The 24,037-nt window shown below is 53.0% G+C and overlaps 2 protein-coding genes across 4 annotated transcripts in view; one reads left to right on the top strand and one right to left on the bottom strand.

The window, feature by feature from the left end:
* Positions 1-24,037, bottom strand: part of SLC5A10 (solute carrier family 5 member 10) — a 44,114-nt gene that overhangs the window by 5,319 nt on the left and 14,758 nt on the right. For all 3 annotated transcript variants that reach the window (XM_062588659.1, XM_062588662.1, XM_062588661.1), the window contains 2 exons: positions 22,797-23,002; positions 19,893-20,028 (listed from right to left, as the gene is read on the bottom strand). In XM_062588659.1, the coding sequence (XP_062444643.1) occupies positions 19,893-20,028; positions 22,797-23,002 (342 nt within the window). The remainder of the gene's footprint in view (positions 1-19,892; positions 20,029-22,796; positions 23,003-24,037) is intronic.
* FAM83G (family with sequence similarity 83 member G) lies at positions 1,522-22,958 on the top strand. The gene is made up of 5 exons (XM_062588658.1): positions 1,522-2,016; positions 10,022-10,189; positions 15,437-15,561; positions 16,435-17,887; positions 22,271-22,958. Exons 1-5 carry the CDS (start codon positions 1,522-1,524, stop codon positions 22,694-22,696), a joined length of 2,667 nt encoding a protein of 888 aa, XP_062444642.1. The 3' UTR covers positions 22,697-22,958.

Raw genomic sequence — 24,037 nt, 5'->3', positions numbered from 1 at the left:
GCCTGGAGCTAGACACAGCCCGTGGCCTTTTTTTTTTTTTTTTTTTTTTTTTCCCCCGCACTGGTGCAAGAATCTGACCCTGATTCTTGAAATTCTTCACTTGAACTGAGCTTTCAAGTAAAAAGCTCCACGTTTCTAGCTTGCGATCACTGACCGACAGATCCACGTTGGGTTTTTTTGCCCGTCTCCCAGTTAGGAACACAGTGTCAGAGTAAGGTCTAGTACGGTGTGAGACCGTGTCCCTGCTCCAAACCGCCCGCCGAAGCGGAGGAGCTTTTCCAAGAGCCACAGCACCCAGGAGCTGCTCGCTGGGACCCACCTTGGCTCCGAGCTCCAACATGAGCACAGGGATTTGTTATTCTTGGTGCAGGAGGGGTTAACAACGAGACACAGAGATAAACTTTCCTGGAAAATATTGACTTACCCCCCCCACACAAAGGGAGATGATGGAGCAATTTCAGGACAGAGCTGCTTTTTTTTTTTTTTCCTTACCCTACAAACCCCTCCCCACTTCCCAGCGAACCTCCTGTACCGGGAAGCTTTTTGGAGGACCTTCAGGCTGACCCCGTTCGCCCGGCCAGGCTCAGCTCGCACCCAGCCCCCGGGACGGAGCGGGAGAAGCGCCGTGTGCCCGGACGGGAAAGGGAGCCGGGTTGGGCTGGAAGCGTGTGGCCGGCGAATCGGCCTCCCGCACCGCGGGCAGAGCCGCGCGCCCCGGGTTGGCGGAAAGAGTTAATGGCCCAGCAAAGCCGGGGAATGCGTGAAGGCAGCATGTGACTCCAGGTGGGGCAGGGCGGAGTGATGATTCATTCTTTTGCTTTTCCTCTTTTCACTTCTTGCTGTTACCTGTCCCTCTCGGCACTGCACACGGGCAGGAGCCTGAAATAATCGAGTTGCCGGCCTGGGAGATGCCGAAGAGGCTGACGGAGAAGTTTGCTGCGGCGAAACCAACCAGTTGACCCAATTCTGCGGGATCAATACCTGGGGACAACTTTTGAGCTGAGAAATTCTGCTTTCCTGAGCCTTTTTATAAGAAGTTATCGTTTGTTTTCCATAGTGATTTATTCTATTTATTCTATTACTCTGTTGAAAGAGAGGAGGATGAGACCAGCGTGGATCTGATGGTAGAAGACTTACCAGGCTGGGATACCCAGGAAGAGTCTATGCGTGCCAGAGTGTGAGGGGTCATTTCCCTCCTCGTACAAACCCCCGTGCAGAGAGCAGCAGCTTTCCCTGGGTCTGCCTTGCGCGGAGCCCTTGGTTGCTGCTCGGACCTAGGAGCAAACGAGGAGCCGATTCCTCCTCTCTGGAGTAGAAGAGGTCCGGAGTCCTAGAAACACTCTGCCAAGTGAGCGGGAGAACGGAGAGACGTGTTTCTATAGCTGTTCATTGAACTCGGGAACAAAACAATCATATATTTAAAGACTAGGAAATAACTAATTTCTTATTTATTGTCTGTAGCTGGTGCTTACTTGACATACCAAGCTCCCTTTGGAGGGCATATCAGTGTCTGCAGTCACCATGGCTTTCTCCCAGGTGCAGTGTCTGGACGACAGCCACGTCAACTGGAGGTCTAGTGAGTCCAAGCCTGAGTTCTTCTATAGCGAGGAGCAACGCCTTGCCTTGGAGGCACTGGCCTCTCAGGGGCCAGATGCCTTTTATGAGGTCTTGAAGAAAGAGAACATCAGGGACTTCCTCTCCGAGCTGGAGCTAAAGAAGATCCTGGATACACTTGAGACGTATGACCCAGGTTCTGAATACATCCCACGCCATGGCAGCAGCATGGGGGACAGCGAAGATGACCACAACAGCAAAGGGGATGAGCAGGATGTGGCCCCATCCCTGGAGTACTGGCCTCAGAGATCTGATCGGTCCATCCCCCAACTGGACCTCGGCTGGCCTGAGACCGTCGCCTACCGTGGGGTCACCCGTGCCATGGTGTACATGCAGCCACCCATCGAAGGGCAGGCTCACATCAAGGAGGTGGTGAGGAAGATGATCTGCCAGGCTCAGAAGGTGAGGCGTTCGCCGGGTGCTGGGGTAGGAACTGATCTGGGCTGTTCTGCCAATGTCAGGTCCTAAAGTCTTGCTCAGTCAGGCAATATACGTCCTCTGGGAACCTCTGCCCAAGCAAAAGCATCAGGGTAAATCATTCTGCTTTCCTTGTTAATTCTGAGTAATCAATAATCTGAGACTGCTTTTTGCTGAAGAGAGGTCATTAGCCTGGTCTAATAAGCCCTGGAACCGTGTGACCTTTCCATGACTGCTACTGTAGCTGAGCTAGTCCCAGGGTCCCTACATACTTCTGAGGAAAGGAATGGGTGATCACATGGGCGATCACATCAGACTGATGTCATGGCATGAGGAGAGGGGAAGGAGAGGAGCAGATAGGAGAGGACCACGTTTATTGAAGGCCAGCTGTGGTGGGCAAAGGCCACTGGTATTTCCCAGTGACCCGGTGCTAGCTGAGAACTGGAAGAGGGGTTGGCACCTGCTGGTTTCACAGTGTTGGTTGATGGCCAGTAAGCTCTGTGTGTTTGGTTCTTGGAGAAATTCAGCCTTGGGGGAGGAACATCCCATCCCAGGACATGGTCTAGCAGTGAAACGGGGGAGAACGGCCTCTTCCCTCCCTCTGTCAGGGTTGTGGGAAGCAAGAAGAGTAAATGAGTAGGTCAGACAGCTCAGCTGAGTGGATTCCTCTCCCAGGCTTGGACACAGTCAGTGTGGCAGTCTCAGGTCAGAGCTGCTCAGCTCCAAAGGCCACCGAAACATCACTACCTGCCCCTTCTGGTGGTAGGGCAAATGCTAGCTCTCTCAGAGCTTTTGGATCCTGGTGGGAAAGACAAGAAGCCTTTATCCAGTAGCAGGTTATAGCCAGATTCTCTCCAAGATCTGGTAGCCAGAGGGCCGTGTATTTGAATGAACATGGCAGGTTCGCGAGGTGCCCACGCTGAGGCAGGAAACTTGATCTCCAAACAAGTCTGAACTGGCTGGGCACACAGGCTGGCAGGGATGGCCAAGCTTGCTCTCAGGGATGTGGGAGACGGGCCATGCTAGCTTCTAGGTGTGTGCAGGCCTGCTCTGAGGCAGGAGCCATCTTTGGGTACTGACCATCACTTCCCTTCTCTCTTGCGAACGGTGAGTTGATCCTTTCCTGTGACGTTTCCCACTCCCAAAGGCTTTGCAGCGGCCTGCTTTCACACTGCACGGAAACAGAGGGCTGATTCTTGCAAAGAACTGAGCTCACAGGATGCAGCATGTGGAAAACTTTCCCATTACTAAGAATGCCTCATCTTCAGGTCTTTCCAGCTGCCTCCAACCAGGTTTGCAGCTCCTGTCCAGCTTTGCCTACTCATTGCTTCCTGCCTGCCCCCACACAAATAGCACCTCCTGATTCATCCTTTCTACTGTCCTTCTCCTGTTCAGTGGAGCCAGGCAGCTGAGTCAGGCAGTTGCCGATGTGGGTGCCTCCACCATCTGCACCTCTGCTTGGATCATCTCCAAGCCTCCTGGATGTGCCCGTGGCCAATGCCACTGTTCTTGTCATGCGGGATCGGGCGGTGGGGGGGAATCCTTCATCAGCTCTATAACATTTAGTTGCCTTGGAGTGAATTGGCATCAGATAGAGCCTACCTGAAGAGGCATCAAGGGCAGAAAATATGTTATGGTTGTTAAAGAGGAGCTTGGAAAGCCAAGAAATATGGGTGACAGTTCTGCAACATGTCTTTGGTGATTTGAGCAAATCTTTACGTTGCCTTAGAAAATGTAGGGGAGTGACACTCTCCAGCTGGGCATATGCTTCAAGCCTGCAGTCTGGAGGGGAGTCGGGGATTAGCAGAAGTTATTAGGGTTTGAGAAATGGGGCTTCTCCAGGCCCTGAACCTCGTATCTGAGGACTACAGTTACTATAGCAGAACCCGCAATCACACAGAAGCTGAATTAAGATAACTGTTGGTGTACTCACTCCTGATTGTGAAGACTCGGATGTAGAACACGCTCCTCTACACCTTGAGATTTAAGCTGAGGCTTAAGGTCCCTGTGGCAGCCTTGGAGGTGAAACAGTTGGGCACAGAAATGGACAGGCCAGCTGACACTACATCAGTGGTGCCACAGTATGTTGATCTTGTGTCACATCCTTCCTGGCATGCCCCTTGGGCCATCCTCTGGTCAGAACTTCAGCCCAGATTTGATGAGAAGATGCCCTTCAGCAGTTCCCGTCCACTGAAAGGGCAGGAAATTCTCCCACCTGCCCAGATCTCTGTTTCTACATACTAGCAGTGCTTTTCCTAATACCCACCTATCTTTTATCCTGTGGATCATTTGGTGATGAAAAAGGGGAAAAGTGCTACTAGGCATTTCAGCCATACCATCCCAAGTTTCCCTTGATGCTTAGCCCCAACTTGGTTGTCTCCTGTGGCCAACTTGTCCTGTCACACTGGGAAATGGCAGTGCTCTTCATCTGACAGGTGTGGAAGAGCGATAGCTCTCTTGGTTTCAGTATTGTGTCAAGCAGGTTGACCCTTACTCCCAGAGATTCTGTTGAAGATGCTTGCTCTGAAATGTTCTCAGATGCCAAACAACAAATCACAACATAAAGGTTGCTATGTCACAGAGAGAAAAGCAAAGTCCGCCTGACGGAGCTTGTCTGAAGAAAGTTCAGAGCACATATGAGCACAGCTGCTGACGCTGGGTAAGCCCTCACGGCAGCTCAGAGGGGAAATGGTTTGCATGAGGAAGCCAAGAGTCAAGATTTAAGGCCTCTTTAATGACGATGATATACGTATGTGCTTGCAGGTACAAGGCTAAACGCTGCTAAGTTAAGAGCCTCCACTTTATTTTGTGAAGTGGCAAATCCAGGCAAGCTGGAGCAAAGGATGCAAACGATCCCTTCACCTTTCCAGGAAAAAAAGGGTGAGACAAGACACAGGATTCTTGCAGCCACATCCCTGCCCTCCCTGGGATCTGGTGAATCCCCATTTCTCCACACATAGCACAGAGGCGGTCAAAGATGAGATGTCCAGGCAGGCTTCAGGCTGGAGACTTCCTTAGGGCTGGGGCTGGGAGCACAGCAGTTCCCCAAACTTCTCTCCTTCAATTCAGACACCACAAAGCTGTGCAATCCATAGGGTTGGTAGGGAGGACCCTTTCTCCTTCACTTGGCTTTGGTTTATGGCTCTATCTGACCAGAAAGCAGAACAGACTGAAAATCACGCCCTTGGCTAAAAGAAGACACTAGTGAGTCTGATTTCTTCTCTCCCAGTCTGCATTTGAGGTTCCAGGTTGAGATTGTGGTGATATAATTAAACTTAGCAACTTCCAGCAAAGGTTATGAGGCCCTATTAATTACTGTTTACAAAACCTCTGGCCATTTGTGGACAAAAGGGTCAACAAGAGAGAGCAATTATTAATGTTACTTGTCCCACTTCTCCTCAACACGCCTCCCCTAATTGCGCGTTGGTGCCTGCCTAATTCATTAAATGCCCACGTGGTGTGCCCCAAAAGTTATCATCTGATGAGTCAGAGTGACTTAATAAGGAGTTGCAATTTCCTCTATAAAACATGATCCTGCAGTTTACGCACTCGTCACAGCAGTTCAGGAGGATCCCAGCATCATTTGCTCAGCGCTGGAGAGGAAGTAACTCTCTCTGCTCATCGGGGTCTCGGCATCTCTCGCATCCCTGCACTGCGGCCTGCTCTGCTCGCACCGCTGATCCTCAGTGCTTTGCACATCCGCTATGTCCAACAGATCTCAAGAGCTCCTGGGACTTTGAAGAGAGAACTGTCACCCATTAGGCAGCTAGGATCATCGGGCTGTAAATTTGGGGCCTGTCTTCTCCACAGCAGCACTCTTTGGCCAAAGGCAAAGACCCGCGATGAGGGATGGGCAGGATTCCTGGGATGATGCTGTTGCAAGTTGCGTTGGGAACAGGTCTGACTCTCCTGCTGCCTGGGATCTCATGCCATCATTTTCCCAAGTACAAAGCAAGCATGTGGGGCACTGAGCTCCACTCTCCTAGAAGTAATGGGGGACAAAGTCTGCCAAGCTTGCTCCTGAGGGCAGGGATGCCAGGTCTTTGCTCCAGACACTCCTGTTCCCTGGGACGGGAAGTAAATAGCACAGAGGATTGCATTTCTCCAAAGCACACAGACCTCCATTCTTTGCAGATTAAATCCTGCACCTGAGTTTTGGCCTTGATTCAACTGATTTCAGCCAGGGTTCAAGGAGGGACTACCCAGGAGCAGAGTTTGCCCTTGTGGACACTGGACTGTCTCACAGGGTCAGGAGCACTACCAGGGATGTCCTCGGTCTCGCAGCCCATTTGGCGCTAGGGCAGTGTGCTGGCACGCTCCTTGGAGATCTCAGTGACAAACAGCCCATCCTGCAGGCCAGACGCAGTGGGGAGAGAAGCAAAGTCCTGCCGAACAGGAGGGCTAGAATTCCCTCTCCTTAAGTGTTGTATGGAATTAGAGGGGGTCATTTCACATTTATTTTTTCTTCAAAGCATTTGCCCCAGTGGGAACTCCCGTACAGTGTCGTTGCTTCGCCCACAGAGCGTTCCTTTCATTAAAAGCCTCACAACTAATGCCCAGCTATGCGGCTGATGACTCTTACCACCCCCATTTTATAAATCCTCAGTTTCCGTTTGGAGAGAATGGGGCATGCAGATTAAGTGCCATGGCCACAGCCACTGAGCGCATCAGTGTCAGAGACAGGAGCAAAATGCCTGCCACCAACCTGTCCTGCTCCAGTAGTTCAATCCAGGGAGACAAAACATCCTGGGTCCCAGTTCAGAGGTTCTTTAACCAAGATTTACAGCAGACAGAGAAGTTTCTCCTAAATTACCTGCTGTAAATGAAAAAGGGAACCAAGCCCTGAGTTCTAAAAGTCACTTTGAACCTGTCTCTCTTCACATCTTCAGTGAGATGACTGCGGGCTTTGCTGGCCCGCAGACCAGTATGAGCCCAATGCAACAAGGGCATCTATTTTTCTGCCTCAGTTTCCCTGTCAGTAAGGAGAGAACATGCAAAATGCACAGCTAGGTTCATTAGGGCGTAAGAATTTGTCCTTTCACTGTAAAAATTGCTGGAAAGTTTTCAAGTGACGATGAATGCAAATCCAGCTAAAAGCTGTCTAGAAGATGCCACTTTTTTAAACCTGCTTTTCAAGAAAAGAGCTGCGAATGACCTCCAGCCACGAATCTGCCTCAGCTGGTGGGGTGCAGAGCCAGGGGCTGAACCAAGCTCAGGGCGGTCTCCAGGGAGGCGACAGGACACAGTTCCACCCTCACCCATTAGCACTAAAGGCAAAACACCACCAAGGGCAGTGAAGGAGCTTCAGCGAAACGGGTCCTGCACATCCAGACGTGGAACCGGCAACCAAACCATGCAGCAAGCCCAGGGGCTGCTTGTCTTGCCTGGCTTTGCTCAGCCTGACCTTGTGACAAGGAGCCTCTCACCCCGACCTAGAGCATCTGCAAAGTGCAACGTATCACAAGGTGAAGCCTGGCCGAGCCGTAACGGCTCAGCCAGGCTTCGTCCTCGGCGCCAGGAGCTGCTCAACGCAGAGAGCAGCAGCCTCGCTCTCTTGCTCAGCGTGGGCAGAGCTCCTGGTGGAAGAGGCTTCAAGCATCCTTGAGCAGCATCAAACGTGTCCCTCTCACCCAGCTCACCTCTCACGCACCTGGCAGCCACAGAAAGAGGTGAGATGAGCTGGCCAGGGTGAGCGGGTTCGAGGCAGCCTCGGAGGCAGCGCAGGCTGGGGAGGAGCAGCACAGACTCGCGTCGCAGTCTGACTCCTCACCCCTTCGCCTTCAGAAAGGAAGGGAACAGCCAGCAGTGTCATAACACACAGTGCTCTTAATAATTAGAGCTTGCCACCTCCCTCCCAGGGCTCCTATGGCACAAAACTAATTAAAAGGCGGCTCAGTGCTTTGAGATTCCTGGACCAGACGAGCCTGAGTGTGCAAGCGCCAGGCATCTGATCCCATCGCTCCTGCGAGAGGAGTCTGAGAGGTCTCCCTGCATCATCCCCTGCAGAGAGGGCTAAGCAGGGGCGAAGGGCCAAGAACCCCACAGATGCAAAGCAAAGGCTCCCCTCGCCCTGGCCACTGCAGCACCTTTCTGGAATTGCTGCAGAGATGGAGACACCAAAGGGTTTCCAAGCCCTGGCCACAACACTGAAGTGCCCCCAGCACTGTGACGACAAGCCGCTTCGCAGCTCGGAGACCTGCGTGGCTGCAACAGGGCTGAATGCGGGGAAGGCAGACACAACGGTGGGTGTCTGCGCTGTCCTACTCCTGCCCTGGGATTGCACCGAGATGCTCACCGCTCTCCCCAGCACACAGGTCTTGCGGGAGGGATTTGCGCTGGAGCCCCCTCCGCGCCTGCCACAGGGTTTTACAGCACATTTTCCCATGCTCATCAGTGATGCCATCTCCAGGAGGGCAAAATCCACAAGGGCAGAGTCAACTTTGGTGCTTAGGCAGCCTTTCCTGGTGAAACCCCAGCATGGCTGGATGTCATGCAGATGCACCCTTGTATCAGGCGCTAGGCTCACCCTGGCCCCACCACAGCAGTGGACCTCCTATGTCTCAAAGCACTGAGAGGATGGTGACGGTGCCATTTGCCTAGCGAAGCTGGACATGTAGTGCAGGGCTCTTCTCGTCCCTGCTGGGGCCCCATGGCCCCAGCTGCCTTTGTCCTGCTGTGGCTCTGCTTGGCTTTTGCAAGCCCTTGAGGAGGAGGAGGAGGAGGAGGAGCTCCAAGGGGCATTTGTGTGGCAGAAGCAGCATCCGAAGCAGCATGGGGTGCTCCAAGCTGCAGAAGGGCCAGACAGCACAACGCGACAGAGCCAGAGAGATGTCGGCAGCCCAGCACTACCTCCCCAATGGGAGAAACGCCATCTGGTCTACAAAGCACTGCTCTAGCAGTGTAGTTAAACATGAACCAAACCACACAGCTCCTAACAGCAACGCTCCCTAAATCAACAGCGCAGATCTAAACGAATGGCTGGTTGCACTCACTGGGAACTGCAACCTGCTAGCTACCTTCAAGCAACCTTGTCAACTTGCAGGCAAGCCGGTTTTTAAAAGGTATTAAAAGTCATTTCAGCTCCTGAACGTGCCCCAGGGGTGTCTTGCAACTTTCTACCAAGCTTACAGTCACTTTTAACCCTCATTTATACTGTTTCTCTGAACAGAAGAGTGCAAGAGATCCCCAGGGAGGACAGGGATGTCTGATGGGGGGATCTGGGCCCACGCAATGTGCTCGCAGCCTGACACAGTTGTTGCAGCAAAAAGGAATGTTTTTTCTTCCGAGTTTTCCCATTATAGGAATTACGGGATAATTATATTATCTATAATAAAGGGAGGCAAAGCTTCTCAGGCAGAAACAGGATGCAGAAATTTATGGTGCTTGGTAAAGGCAATAATATTCAATTCGTCCCCAGATATCAACTTGTCAAAAATATATTCAAGAATACAAAGCTATGAAACGCCGGAAGGTTCATCAGCCAAAAGCTGGAACCCTTCCTAGCAGTTGCCCTGGTTTGGCACCTCTGCTCTCCAGGAAGCTGGGCTTCACGCCTGGGGCCTGCGTGTCCCCACAGAGGCTCAGATGTTCACAGGAGACAGGGCCTTCCAGGCCAGCCCTGGGCACTAGGACAGCAGGGTGCTACGGATGCGGCAGTGTGACTCATCTCAGGCTGTTTTCACAGCTAAGTGCACACTGGCCTTCAGGTCAAGGCGACAGATTTTACTGTGAGATCAAAGGAACTTGTTGGTGTGGCAGGTTTTGTCATCTGAGGCAGAAATGCAGCGTTGCAGACCAGCTTCCCCCCTGAGAGGTGCAAGCCTCACCTTCAACGTTTTAGGAAGTGCTGATGAGGTCTGAAGGAAGAGTCTCACAGTGCTGAAGCTAAAAAAAACGAGACCCAGCCCCAGCCTCCTAGGAAGAGAGCGCTTTGCTTCGGTTATGCGCAGACAGGGGTGATATGCTATCTGAACTCTTCTCCCTTCTGCAGGTCATTGCAGTGGTCATGGACATGTTCACTGACGTCGACATCTTCAAGGACCTTCTGGAAGCAGGCTTCAAGAGGAAAGTGGGAGTCTACATCATTGTAGATGAGACCAATGTGAAGCACTTCCTTCAGATGTGCGAGCGTGCCCAGATGCACACCGGCCACTTGAAGGTAAGGCTGGCGCGAAAGGTTCAGGGTCAGGTACTCTCCTCTAACGCAGAGAGACAAGCAGAGGTACCAGGTGTGATCTCCTGCCGTCTTACATGGATCACAGCCCCCAAACTTTAGGTCCTCCAGCTCTCTCTGCAAATCACTCATACATCCGCATTAGCTCTCAGAGGTTGATACGGACTCACAGAAGACGGTCAAGGGCGAAAGGGCCCACAGTGACCAAACACAGAATATTCACACCACGCACTGGGGCTCTCTGCTCAGCCTCGTCGTGGTAGCCCAAGCCCTGCTGCCCATTCGCTCCCTGCCAGAGGAAGGGAGCCAAGGCCAACACCTCTCCAGTCTGGGCCTCGCGTCACCTCTTCTGGTTTCAGGTGCCAGTGGGCAAAGCATTGCTTCTCCCAGTCTGTGCTGAGCATTTAGCACCGGGGAGCTCTGACAGAGCTCCACGTGCTGCTGCAAAACCACGGAAATCCCGACAAACTGGCAGCCAGGACCAAAACAGCCTCTCAGGCACTGGGGGGTTGGTGGCAGCTTGCTCTGTGGGTTGCCTGTTCTTTAAAGTGCTAATTGCTTACTTCGAGGGAGGCTGGAAGGGGCCAGGGGCCCAGCACCAGCCTCTCCCGGAGGGAATGGATAGCTGAGAGAGATGGGGCAGCAATCGGAGATTAGAGACCTAAGCAAGGAATCAAAGAGGAGGGAAGATGCCCCGATGGAGGCAGCTGAAGACCATCACATCAAGGGGAGCTTTTGGCTCTACCGTTAAGAGTCAGAGCTGCAGCGGACGGCTGGGAGCAGCCCGGCTCTCGCAGGACAGCTACTGGCTCTTCTCCACCACCAGGCCCCGTGAGGAAGCTCAAGAAACTTGGTCTGGGCAAATCACTGCCCCTGCTCAAGCCTCCTTTGCTGGAAGACAAGGAGGAATTTGTTCCCACCTCCTTCGGAAAGCCCTGCAGGAGCTACGGGTGGCACGGCCAGGAGGCCGGCGGGAGCCTCCCCGCCAGCGCGGCGGCAGCAGCAGTGCCCGAGCCACCCTTGCCAGCTGCACCGCGCGGATCTGCCGGCACACGCCGCATTTACCCGCGCCCGGGGCGCCCGCGGCAGCACGTGACTGTGCTCTGGTGCACGAATCCTGTTTTGAAGCAGGAAAGAGAAAACAGAGCCCGGGAACGCCCAGCAACGGCGCTGGCTGAGCAGGGCCACAGCGCCAGGAAAGCTTCCTAGCACCAGAAAGAGAAGCAGATGTTTGTGCCTGGCCATGAGGCCAAGCAACCGGTCGTGACACTTGTTTGCTCTGACCGGTGGCTTTCTGCTTGGCTTTGTGCAGCAGCACCAAGCACCCTGGGACTGGGCGCCTGGCCGGGGCCAGCTGGGTGCCCCCGCAGCAGAGGTGACAAGCGGGTTCAAGCTCCTGCTCTGCATCGGAGTCGTGCCCGTGAGCCTCCCCTCCGCAGCGCACCGGCCGCCCCCCGCAGCCGTCCACCTCCCGGGCGGATGCAAGAAGCAGGCAGAGAAGGGCAGGCCCCCGGGACGGCCGCCGGCACCATGCGATCGAGAGGGTCCCCGCAGAGCTGGGAGGCGGAAACCTCTCCCGGGGGAGCCGGCGCTTCCGCTCGGCTCCTCCGACTCCAGGCGGAGAGGGGAGCATCCCCGCCGGGCCGCCTCCGCTCCGGAGAGCCTGCCCCGAATCCCTCCTCCCCTCCCACCGCTGCGGCCGCCCCGGCCGTCCCGCGCGCCAAGCGAGGAGGGGACGCAAGAGGCGCGTGCCAAAAACGCTTCTCTCCCAGCCCAGCTCCGTGCGTGCGCCACGCCAGGGAGCTCCGCAACGAGCTGGCAGCGAAGCCCCCGGCAGAGCTTTGCCTCCGCTCTGTGCGTGCCGGGATCACGAAGGAATAACCCGGTGCTGTGCCCGTGGGAAGGCAGAGGGAGATGACGGGGAAGAAGAGCAGGAGAAGGGAATCAACGCCCTGCTAGGAGCAGCAGCCAGCGCAGGGAGGCACAGCCGGCGAGGCCCGCTCCTGGCCTGTGCTCGTCCCAGCAGCAAGACAGAGTCCCGGCTCTCAGCTGGGCGTAACGCTCCTATCGCAGGCTCAGGGCGCGAACGGCCGAGGAATCCAGCAGTTTCACTTTTAGGCCCGCAGACACCTCTCCCTCCTGGCTGTACTTTACCCGCTGCCTCCAAGTCCCTCTGCCTCTGCTGTTGCTTGGCAAAGATAATGTTTCTTCCCCTGATGTCACCCAGCCATGCGGCGCTGGCTGCCAAATGGCTCACGGGAAGGTCCGTGTCCGGACAAGCTCTCCAAATTTGCTTACGGTGAGGCAAACATCAGACTGAGCTGGAACACGTACAAGCTACGTAATTGCAACGCTAACAGGAGAACTGGACTTTGCCGGGCCATGATGCAGCGCGGGCTCTCGGGGCCGAGCACACAGAGAGGGGAGCGGGCTCGCGGAGGAGCACGGCTCCCTTCTGCCCGAGACACCAGCTAGCCGAGGTTGGCGTCTTCATCCAACCACACAGTCTCCAGGCTCTCTTTAATTGCTGCTCGCAACAATTAAAACAGATATAGCCAAGCTTGTGTGCACATCCAAACTCCCCCACGAGTCTGGTATTTTCCAGACTGCTTCTGCTTCAGGACCAGAAAAGCCAGAGCTGATGCACGCCAGTGTTTTAATGGATGAGGAGCCTGATGGCAGGACCGGAAAAGCAGGAGAGCGTTTGCACAGCTCGGCAAATGTCTCCAAGTTGTGATCTGCCGCATATTGCTCGTCACAGCCAATTGCCGGAGTGGTATTCAGTGGGGCAGGAGACTGTGAAGAAACAAGGGCAGTGTCTGGGAGCTGCTTCGTAAGCCAGGAGATGCTAATGAAACATATATCGTTATCTTGGTGTCTAACAGGCAGGTCTTATGTGCTTTGCAATTAACACGCCAGCTTGGGCAACACGGGTGATTCGTTAAGCAAGGGCGAGTGTTTGGAGAGTGATTCACTCGCTCCCGCAGGGCAGCTCCTGAGCTCGGCGAGCAGGCAGCGGCCGGGGCGCACGCTGGCTCTCCGCTTCTCTTCGGAGAGGTTAAACAAACAGATCTGACTTAACAGAGGTGATACTCCAGGAGCGAGGAGGAAGAGGAAGGCAAGAGGCACCTCGCTTCTGGGTGTCACCTGAGAACATCTTCTGCCGCTCTGTGCATTTGTGAAAAGGTTTGGCTCAGACCGGGCAGGCAGATTAATGCGCTGCGAAGAGGCGTTTGGCGAGCAGGGGACGCAGAGCCTCCTCCAAGTGATGGGCAGAGGTCTGAGCCTGGCTTATTTTCCTGGGCACAGCACTGTCAACGGCTTGGTTTAGCCAGCAGCAGGCCCACGGGCTGCCCCGGCGGCAAGAGCCGTTGCTGAGCTGCTCTCGCGGCAGCTTTAGTGGGAAACGCAGCACGGGGAGGGGAATCCGCCCCGCCACCCAAACCAGGATGTCCTGGGCTGTGCCCTAGCGTACACAGATCCTCCCTACCCTTTTCCACTACACGCAAGCATTAGCTGCTGCTCTCACGCCAGAGCTGTATGAAGACGAGCAGCTTTCGCACCCACCGTAGTGCTTGCACCCCAGGGCTTGCTCAGCGTTGGTCTCGCCCCAGCAGCACGACAGACAGAAAGGACAAAGCTGGAAAATCAAATGCAAGCTGCACACATCACATCAATCTGCTGAAGGACCGAAGCTGGACTTCTCCACCCAGTGTACAAGGCTTCCTGGGAAAGCCGGCCAGGAAAACCTTTGCATCACACGAACACCAGCTTTTGCTCCCTGTCCCTTCTACCAAGTATAGTGGGTCAAGAGGCTGCAGTCCAACGAGCTCCCTGAGCAATAGCTCCCACGGGATCACATCCCACAGAGGAGAAGAAGAGACAAGACCCCAGGAAAGCAGATGACGAAGGGATGAAGTGAGGAAGATTTTCGGGGAGAGGGTAGAAAAAGTATTTTAAGTCCCCTTTTAAGCTTAAAGAAAAAAAAGAAAAGGATGCCATGACCTAGTGACCAGATTCAGCAGTGGCACTAAGATTTACTAATAGGCCAGCAGAAATAGGAGGAACGAAGGTGCTTTCATAAGAAAATATTCTCTCTCCACCCCAGGAGAACATTCACTCATTTACTGTGAAAGATACAATTTGCACAGATGTAAAAATGTGTTTGCGTCCTGCATTTTGGAGGAAAAACATGGAAGTATGAGAAAAGCTGAGAACTACATGGCTGTTTTTGCAGAGCTGGGGCACCCCTTCGCCTGCCTGCAGGAGCACGTTGGACCGTGGGGACGTGCCTCCCTCCTGGGACAGCCCCAGTGGGTCACGGGCTGCCCACGGCGGGGACGACAGCTCTGACTGGCAGAGCGGCTGGGCTCCCTGGCCAGTGGAAACCCTGCTCCCAGACTGCCTGCCTAGGGTCGCACTGAAGCATGGTGCGTGTCCCTTTTGGCCCTTGTCCTCAGGTTTCATCTCCCAAGGGTGAAAAGATGTTGCATCGCTTTTCCCTCCACCCAGCAGTGGAGAAACACACTCACACTGAGGAGCAAAGCAGATCTAAGTGGATAGCTGGGCTAAGAGAAGGCAGCTCACCACCATCAGGCTTGCGTGTGCTGTCCTGAGGTCAGCATCTTCACAGGAAAGCACTTGTAGATCTGCCAATGGAGAGAAGGTGAGAAATCACCACTCTCATGGGAGTATTTGCATAGATCTTTAGAGATGGAAAATGTTTGGCGTTGTTATTGCAAGCTGACTATCCACAACACTGAGTTCAAGAGGTGGAAAACACTGCTCCGCATATGGGGAAACAGGAAATTCTTTAAGCCAAGTCCCTGAGTTGCTGTGTGGCCTTGGGCAAGTTATTTTATCTTCCCATCTCTGAGGCCTCCGCAGAGCAGGCTGTGAGGAATGTTTCCCGTTTCGGAGGGGTTGTGAAATTATCCTCTGGAGTGTCAACGCAGGGGACCGAACGCTGCTTTGGAAAACGGCACTTCAAGTATTTTATTTAGGCCAGGAGCCAAAGTCGGCTCCAAACCGAGTGAAAACATGGAAGCGCCATTCAGTGCAGTGCCACAAAGGGCCTTCAGCTGGATTTCTGTTCAGAGAAGCCTGGCGGTGGGAAGGAATGGTCGAGAGGGCACAGCCAAGGCCAGCTGAGGGTCTACCAGCATCTGGCCACTAGCTCCCCTCCCCTGTCCCAAGCTCCCTCCCACTCATTGCGTTGGCTTTGCTTTGCAGAACCTCAGAGTTCGAAGCACCGGGGGAACCGAATTTTATACTCGCTCAGCCACGAAGTTCAAAGGGGCCTTGGCCCAGAAGTTCATGTTCGTGGATGGTGACCGGGCCATGTGCGGATCCTACAGGTAATCACCAGGGTCTCCTCTTGCCTGCCCCAAGGAAGTCATAGTGTTCCCTAAAGACTGGGCCTGCTGGAGGGGGAACCTTGCTTGGCTGCAGGGGAACGCATGGAAATGGCAGGAGAAGGGTTTTGATCCCTGTGAAAGTGCACGGTCAAAGTGAACGAACAGAGCCTGCCCAATACGGGCACTGTCATGGCCATATTCTGATTTGGAATTAGACCCAAGGGGCTCAGCACTACCCCACTGGCAGGACTACGATACCTCTCCTAGGAGGAGGCCAGAACGAGACACACAAAGTGCTTCTGCAAGTGGACGTGGTGACAGCACTCTGAGCCAAGCACAGGAAGGACAAAACCAAGCTGCAGCCAGTGCTAGCTCTAACGTTGGCCTTCGTTTTTGCAAATCAACACTGGGTACCCAAATTTTTCAGATTTATCCAAATGAAAACTTGCTTTGGTAGAAATAGATCTGTCCCAGTGAAACTTTTCCATCTCTAAAAGACAAGTTCCATAAAGGTGAAAGTGAAACTGTTTTCCACTTTCTGGCCACAATAATAACACAAAGGTTACAAATCTGTTTACAAACCACTTTTCCTTTCTGTTGGTTACTTAAAGAAAGTGGCCAACACTGAAACGAAAAGCTAACTGACCCACAAAAGATATCTTTCACTTTTATTTCAAGCTCAAGTGCTCTCAAGACTCCAACTTTTCATTCCAATTTGGGATGAGAGCTTTCTTTGTTAAAATCTCCAAATTATGGCTTCTTATAGCAAAACCATCTCCTTCCTAGTACTGTTAAATTCCCTGATGAAGGCCAGGGTTGGAGAGGGCTATATTTACCAGCAAGCACTCAATTTCCAACGCTTTTCCATTGCAGCTTCACCTGGTCCGCTGCAAGGACAGACAGGAATGTCATTACGGTTCTTTCGGGCCAAGTGGTGGAGGCATTTGACAAGCAGTTCCAAGAACTGTATCTCATGTCCAAGGGGCTGAGTCTCAAGTCTATCCCCATGGGCGAGGAGCCAGAGCCTGAGCCTGTAACACTGCCTTCTGTTGTGCCCGTGACCCCTGCCAATGCCGTGGTAAAGAAGCTGATTAACCCTAAGTATGCCCTGGTGAAGGCCAAGAGCGCAGACCAGATCAGCAAGACTTCTTCTGAGAATCAGGACAAAAACCAGAAGACGGACAACAAAGGCAAGGCCCTTCCTGAGGGCCAGGCAGGAGAAAAGCATGGTGACACAGCAGATCTCTCTCTACTTATCCACCCTGGCCTCCTCAATTTGGAGAAAGCCAACATGTTCGACTATCTGCCCACCTGGGTCGAGCCTGACCCAGAGCCTGGGAGCGAAGTCTTGGGCTACATCAATATTATTGACCCCAACATAAAGAACGTGAAGCTCTCTCAGATGAACCGCATCAAAGTCTGTGATGTCTCCCAAGCCAGTGCTCAGCACAGGCAGATGCTGAAGAACAGAGAGTTGGAAATCAAGAAAAGCTCAGAACAAGAGCCATCTCCAGTGTCCCCATGCCAAAGACAGAGCTCTCAGACTCCTGCAGAAGTTTCTACGCCGCCTGTTGCCAGCCCCATTGAGAGCACCAGCTGGAAAACAAAGAAAGTAGGAACTTTTGCAGCTTTGCCTTTGAGCCACCATTTGAAGCAGCCTGATGAAACACACAAGGAAATCAAGCCCCCAGTTCCAAAGCCAAGAACCATCCCAGTAGGAAGCCCCGTGACCAAAGCCAGCACTCCCTACAACAACAACACTGGCCTGGAAGGTGACACACAGCAGCCACAGCCACAACCAGCCAAGCAAGCAAATGTTAAAGAAGAACCAAACAACAATCCCAGCAGAGCTTCAACAGAGACCAGCCACCACGAGCCAGACCAGCCCACAGCAGGACCACAGAAGGACAGAGGGCCTGTCTGTACGCACAATGGTCTGGCTGAAGAGGAGGAGGAGGAGGAGGAGTATATAACTCTCAGCGACCAGGAGAGCTGCTCCAGCAGCTCTGCTGATCACAGCTACCGCCGCTCCAATGCCTCCTCCATCTCAGATGAGTATTTTGAGGTGAGAGATCGCTACGGGCCGCTCCGGAGAACTAACTCCGATGTCACCCCCAATGGGGAGATCCTGCCAATACAGAGAAAACTGAGCGATCCTCACATCAGCAGGGGCACCTTCCTCAGTCCGCTGGGGAACCTGCCGTCACTGACGCACATGAGGGCAGAGGATGTGGCAAAGAGGAGGAGCAACGCCGTGGAGATTAGGTGCGTGCTGCCCCGCACCGTCCTCGATGGCAACGGCTCCTACCCTGGCAGTGCTGCACAGGTAGGCTTGTTTGTTATAACCTCCTTTGCTGTGTTTCTCCACTCTGCAAGCCAGCAGCACGCTGCTGCTTCTGCTGTAAAACACCTCTGCAACCCAGGAGGTAACCAGGCCAACTCAGCAGAGGCCAGGCTTACAGTGTCGTTGCTAGCTTTGCTCTCTTGTCCCAGATGCCATGCTCAGACACGCGCGCAGGAGAATACCTTACTCTTTCAATGCCTCACATGCAATAATTGCAGGAGCCACCCAAGAGGTGCTCTTGGTCAGAAAGATGGTGGCCACACCACAGCTCTTCAGGTGTCTGGGAGTGCCAAAGGAAGGCTGTTCAAAAGAAGGTCTTTTCTAGAATTAGAGACTTTACTGCATGGCCTCTGGGAAGCAGGGGAGGGTTGTGCCCTAAGCCACTCACTCACCAGGCTCTATCCGATAGCCCATTGGCAGCAAGCGTTAGGGCAATGGCGTCACACCTGGGTGGGGGATAGACGGTGCGTGCAGGCATGTTCTTATGCAGGCTTGTTTTCTAACTCGTTATAAAGGTGATTAGCATCAAAGTAAAACACTTGGACACATAATTACGTAGAGCAACGCAGCAGAGAAACAGGGATGGCAGCATCTGCCAGAGAACGCCGCAGTCAGCAGCTTTCCGGGCAGCTCATGAGCCGTGCCAGACCTAATCACTCTGCACAGCCATGGGAGTGGGCCAGCTGGCTGCCGTCAGCTGGATTTGGGGTGGAGGTATCGCTCCATGCAGGCATGGGTAAGAGAGGGACAATCTCCCACTTCTAAGCCCTGGAGATCCTTGCACCACTCCCAAGGACTCTGCATTTTGGTTTCTGAAAGCTCCCCACCCATTCCTTCCAGGGCATCCAAACACCCAGGGCCAAAGCAGGAGGCAGAAGCTGACATCGGCAAAGCCACCTGAGGTTACCCCAGCCAAGCAGCTGGCTCCCACCTAATCTATGTTTACAAGGAATTAAATTTATTAGTCCAGAGTCCACTCGCCCTTTACCTCCCCAGCCAGCAACATGGAGGTAAGAGCCAGCTCATCAAAAAGATCTCCTTGCACCCTGCAGAGCCGTGCAGAGCAAGGTGCACCAAGCCTTTTGATGTGCTGATCTCAAGGAGCTTGTGACCCAGCTCCCTGGGTGCCACGTTGTTCAAAGTGGCCAGGTATGTTTGTGTTCTTGCAATAACCTGTTCAGACTTTTTATGAAAGGCAGATAATTGACGTGCCATCAGAGTTAGGAAAGCAAGCTCTCAGCTCATAGAAATGCGGAGAGAATAATTTCTCCCATATGTAACAACAATAAGCCAAAGCAATCCTTGATTAATTCTATAAGAACCTTAAATCTAAATGAGTTACGAGAACAGCAACAGTACTGGAAAGATGATCTGCAAGTGGGCCCCTGCAAGATCCTTTCCTAGGAGCTTCTGCAGCTTCACACAGTAAATAATCCCTCAGAGTCAGCCTCCTGGAGCTGAACCAGCCTCTGGAGTCCAGATTTCAATTTGCACATCACATTGGAAATTGCTATTCTCGCTCTCATTTTGGTAGTCTTTGTATCTCCCAGCATCAAACATTTTCATTTTGGGTCCTCGTTTCTTAGGCATAGCTGGGGCTCTTAGACACTGGCCCACAACATTTAGCCCAAGATGCAGGCTTAGGCTCACTCAGGATATACGATACATTTCTCATCACATTGAAAACACAAGACATTTATTACTGGAGCATTTCATTGCCTGAATATACACAACCCCATTCACACCAGGCTACGCCAGTAACAGAGGACAGCAGACCAGGCTGACGCACAGCATCCACAAGGGAAAACTCAGGGGCACTCAGGCCAAGGCCCTTCCCTCCAAGGAGGGCCAGATAAAGCTCACCACACTGTTCCCATCTCCTGCACGATCTGGCTACATCTGTACCTCCGCATCTCAGCAACTTCTGCTTAGTAACATGCAAAATACCAAACTCATCAGCTCCACTTCTGTGGCATAGGTGCCTTACCTGGGTACAGGATCCTGCTGATCATCCCTGGCATGATGATGATGAACAAGGGCAGCATTTTCAGGTAGCTGGCCAGGATGGAGCCAGCCTTTGCATGGTTCAGACTCTTTGCAGAGAGAGACCTCTGGACAATGACCTGTGGGAGAGCCAGGGAAGGAGGATGAGCAGCCCACAAAACATGCTATTTAATGTCAGCCTCATCCTTGCCAAACAGCACCCCAGACATCTCCAAGCACTGCAGCCATTTGGCACTGGCCCCAGAGATGGCTGCCTGGCAGCCCATGGGTTTCTCTCTGGATCGGGAGTAGGTTCTTGTTATTCCATTACATCATGAAGGCCCAGTGCAACTACCAGTAGAAGTCCTTGTTACACATGGACCCAACATCTCAAGGTTTCCCCTCTTGTTAGCAGGACAGCAGCTGTGGTCTTTGTTGAGAGCAAGCGAGCTGGGACAGAAAGGCAACGGGGAAACTGCTGAGCTCAGCAATGCGTGAGAGCAGTGCAGTTACTGTTACTGCAAACCTGCTCCCTGCACAGCAAGTCTTTGCGCATGGGTTAGAGCAAGGTGGCAGTCATATCCTCCCTCCAGGGGAATCAGTTCTCCACCAACATGATTTTCCCCTCTTGTCCCTTCTCTGAGTCTGTCATAGGAACCAGTTTCCTCCCCAAACAAGTACCCAGAAATGAAAGGAATGCCAGATCTTGTCTCCTCCTGTCACAGACAAATCCCTCACCTACACTGACTAAATGATTGCACCTCAAAGGTCTGTCCATCCAAGCTTTGCGCATCCATGATACAGCCAGGCCTTGGACTTTGAGACCCTCTCTTAAATAAGCAACATCCATACAAATGCTGACATTAAAACAGCTCAGACTCTCTCCAAGGGCTTAGAGAAGCACCAAGCAGGATTCAGCCCCTCCTGAGCAAGCACATGGTCATGCAGCTTGGAGGTGAATCAGGGCAAAGCCAGAGTTCAGCTTCTGCCCTGCTCCCCAGGAGCTGGAGCATGTCAGGAGCTGCAGCACCAACCACAACTCATCACGTGCCCTACATGGGGCACACAGGATCTGAAAGGGAAAGGAGCAAAATCACCCTTAGTCCCTTAGTTTTTCCTCTCCAGAAAACATCTTAGGCCTTAGCACTGGCTTTTGCTAGTCTTGTTAAATCAATGCAGCTAACCCCCCCCCTTACTCTGGTATCACCCTAAGCTAAATTGTTCTAATGCAACCTTCCTGGTCAAAGCAAGGCCTGGTGTCTCCTTTGCAGGAGCTCACAGCTGTGGATTAGAGAGGAGAGAGGCCATTGGGATATTCAGACTGGCTAGCTGAATGCGCAGAGGCAGCCCGTCTGCAGGTGCAGAGCTGGCCGCCCTGCTAGGGTCCCAACAGCAGCAGAACCAAGGCAGTTTTGTGCAGCCTGCTCTGCAGCTTCCACTGCCCTAGCTAGTCCTGCTATCAGCACCTGAGCTTGCTAGATTAAATTGCACTCAAGTACTACATGGAGTGCAATCACACCTCCAGAGTGCAGTGCAGGCACACCCAAAGAGGGTGATAAATATCTGGTGACCACAGCCACGTGTAAGGCTTTACCCAGACCAAAATTAAGATTAATGGAGCTCAGACCCAATCCAAACATCTCTCACCCCAGTAATCAGAACCAGCCCACACAGTGCTAAACTGTTGCAAGCTCACGCTTACCTCGCAGTCCCACCTTCTTCTCCCAACCCTATATCCTTTGATCTAACGTTGCTAGCCGCTTAGATCCCACAGGTTAGGTCTGGATGACTGAACACTCTCTTGGTCTGAAATGGGAAGTTAGATGATCAACACAAGCATTCAGACTGCTGCTTAAAGAAAAGGTGTTCAGATACTGCTGAATCCTTGGTTCTAGATCACCAGGAGGGACTGACTTGACTTGGGACAGCCTCAGACTGCTTGAGAAGCAGCTACTGAGGGACTGCACTGCAAAGTGAGATGCACTGCCACCACCTGTAGTTTGCCTTCAAATGCTGCTCTGTAAGGTGCAGCAACAGCACAGTGGCTTCAGCATATGTTAAACCACCTGGGCAGCTGCAGGGCACAATAACTTTACCAGCTCTCGCAACTTGCTTGAATCAAAGCCCTAAATCAGGGGGAAAGACCTTCTTCACTAGAGAAGTCACAGGAGTAACAACAGTCAGGGCTTGAGACCTTCTCTTTTGGGCTACCACCAGTCTCAGAAGAATCAGGGGCCTTCTATCCAAGTGGTAGAGGGACTTGTCCATAACAAGTAAGTCTGTGGCACAGAAGTTTGAAGGAGTGTCCATGCAGGGGAATAGAGTCTGTACAACAACAGTAATTCGTGTCCCCCCCCCCCTTTTCTGTTCTTTAACAAACAGGGGGCACACATCTACCATTACCGATCCAGGAACCCTGCAGGCAGAGAACAAGGCAAAGAAATCTCCTGTTCCCTGACACATGAGAAACCTCCTGCAGCCAGCAAATGCAGAGGGGATGGAGGCAGCCCTAAAAAGACCATTGCAACTGCAGGTAGCCAGCCATACTGGCAAAGCAAGACCTTCAGCCCCAGCAAGAATATACGGCCAAGCCACCTCTCACCAAGCAGCCCCAGAGCAACAAGCAAGCCCTTCACCTCACTCCCAGAAAGCCAGAAGACAGCAGAAGAAACAAGGACGCCCTTTGGCATCCCAGTCTCCAAACTATCCCAGTCCAAGCACCTCAAGAGCAAGGTTGCAGCAGCCCCAAGCACTTCCCCCGACTCCAAAAAGAAGCCTCCAGAGGCCACCAGTCAGAAGGACCACTAGGCATTAGTGCAGGTGGATGTCCAGGACAAAAGCTGTAGAGCGTGCCTGGATCCCAGGCAATGCCGTGTTACATGGGGCAGGGGAATATGTTTACGTTTACCTGGTCGGTACACCAGTACCACGTGGCCATGACAGACAGCCCGAAAGTCATCCCAGTCCAGGGCAGATCTCCAGAGACTGGGTCTCGGAAGAGGTGCATAGCATCTGCTCTGGGTAGGTGGCAGGTAGTGTTGGGAACAATCTTGGCTGGAACAGCTTTTAAGTAGGCCTCTTCCAGGTTTGGGTAACCACCAATCTCATCAAAAGCTAGAAGACAGCATTGGGAGAGGCTGATTAGAGCAATCAAAATCCAGTTGTCCCTGAGATCAGCTGGTAAAGAAATCAAGAACTTGCTATCCACAACTTCTGCCCCCTTCTTCCTGGCCCTGCTTCCCAAAGAGGGGGAGCTGTTTTGCAATGATATTTTATTCTAGTTATTTAAGAGACTCTTCTATTAATGTTTTGCACAGCTGGTCCCATTACATTGTGCCCTTCCTTAGGAGGATGATCCATGTTCTGGAACGAAGGCTCCTCAAGGGACCCACCTCTTTTGACTTTGTACTGTAAAAGCAAGCTGTTTATTAAAGCACCCTAGTCCCAGAGCATAGGGAACTTCTTTGGAACAAGTAAATGCAAGTTTAGGTAGCCTTTGACTTGAGATACTACAATACAAGGTGCCTTGGCTCTAGAGTCTGGCCAAACATTTTCTATCTCTATGAGCATTTACGCAACACCCCCTGCACTGCTTTGTTTTTAAGCATGCAGAACTAAGCACACACACACACACACCAAAAAAAAAAAAAAAAAAGCCCCCCATCACTGCATTTTTCCTAGGAAATGGGATCCAACCTGGGGAAAAGATCTGGCCTTAGCCTAAGCCCTTCTGATGATTGCATGCCATGAACAAGCCCTAGCAAGCGAGCCTCCAAGTCTTTACACAGCTGGCTTCAAGCTCCTCCACCCACTCCCAGCCTGCAGCGACAGGGCTGGCCTGCCGCATCCCGCCTGGCGCCAGCGGAGCAGCCGGGCACGCACAGCCCCGCGGCGGCCGGAGCCAGCCTGCCCTGGGGTCTGCCCTGGCCTCTTGCTGCCTCCCCAGTACTGCAGGAGATGGGTTGAATTCTGCTTGCAGCAACACCGGTGCCATCCCGGTGGTGTAACCGGCAGGATTTTGGAGGCAAGGCATTGCTTTCCTGCAGGAGGAATGGGAGGAATCTGCTCCGCTCCCCCCTCCCCGCGTGCCGTGGCCGCCCACGCAGCAGCTGCCGAGATAAGCGGAGCGGGTGCGTTTGCACCCCCACA

Source organism: Rhea pennata, chromosome 15, assembly GCF_028389875.1.
Source record: "Rhea pennata isolate bPtePen1 chromosome 15, bPtePen1.pri, whole genome shotgun sequence".
Classification (NCBI taxonomy): domain Eukaryota; kingdom Metazoa; phylum Chordata; class Aves; order Rheiformes; family Rheidae; genus Rhea; species Rhea pennata.
This window is presented reverse-complemented; position numbering and strand designations above follow the sequence as displayed.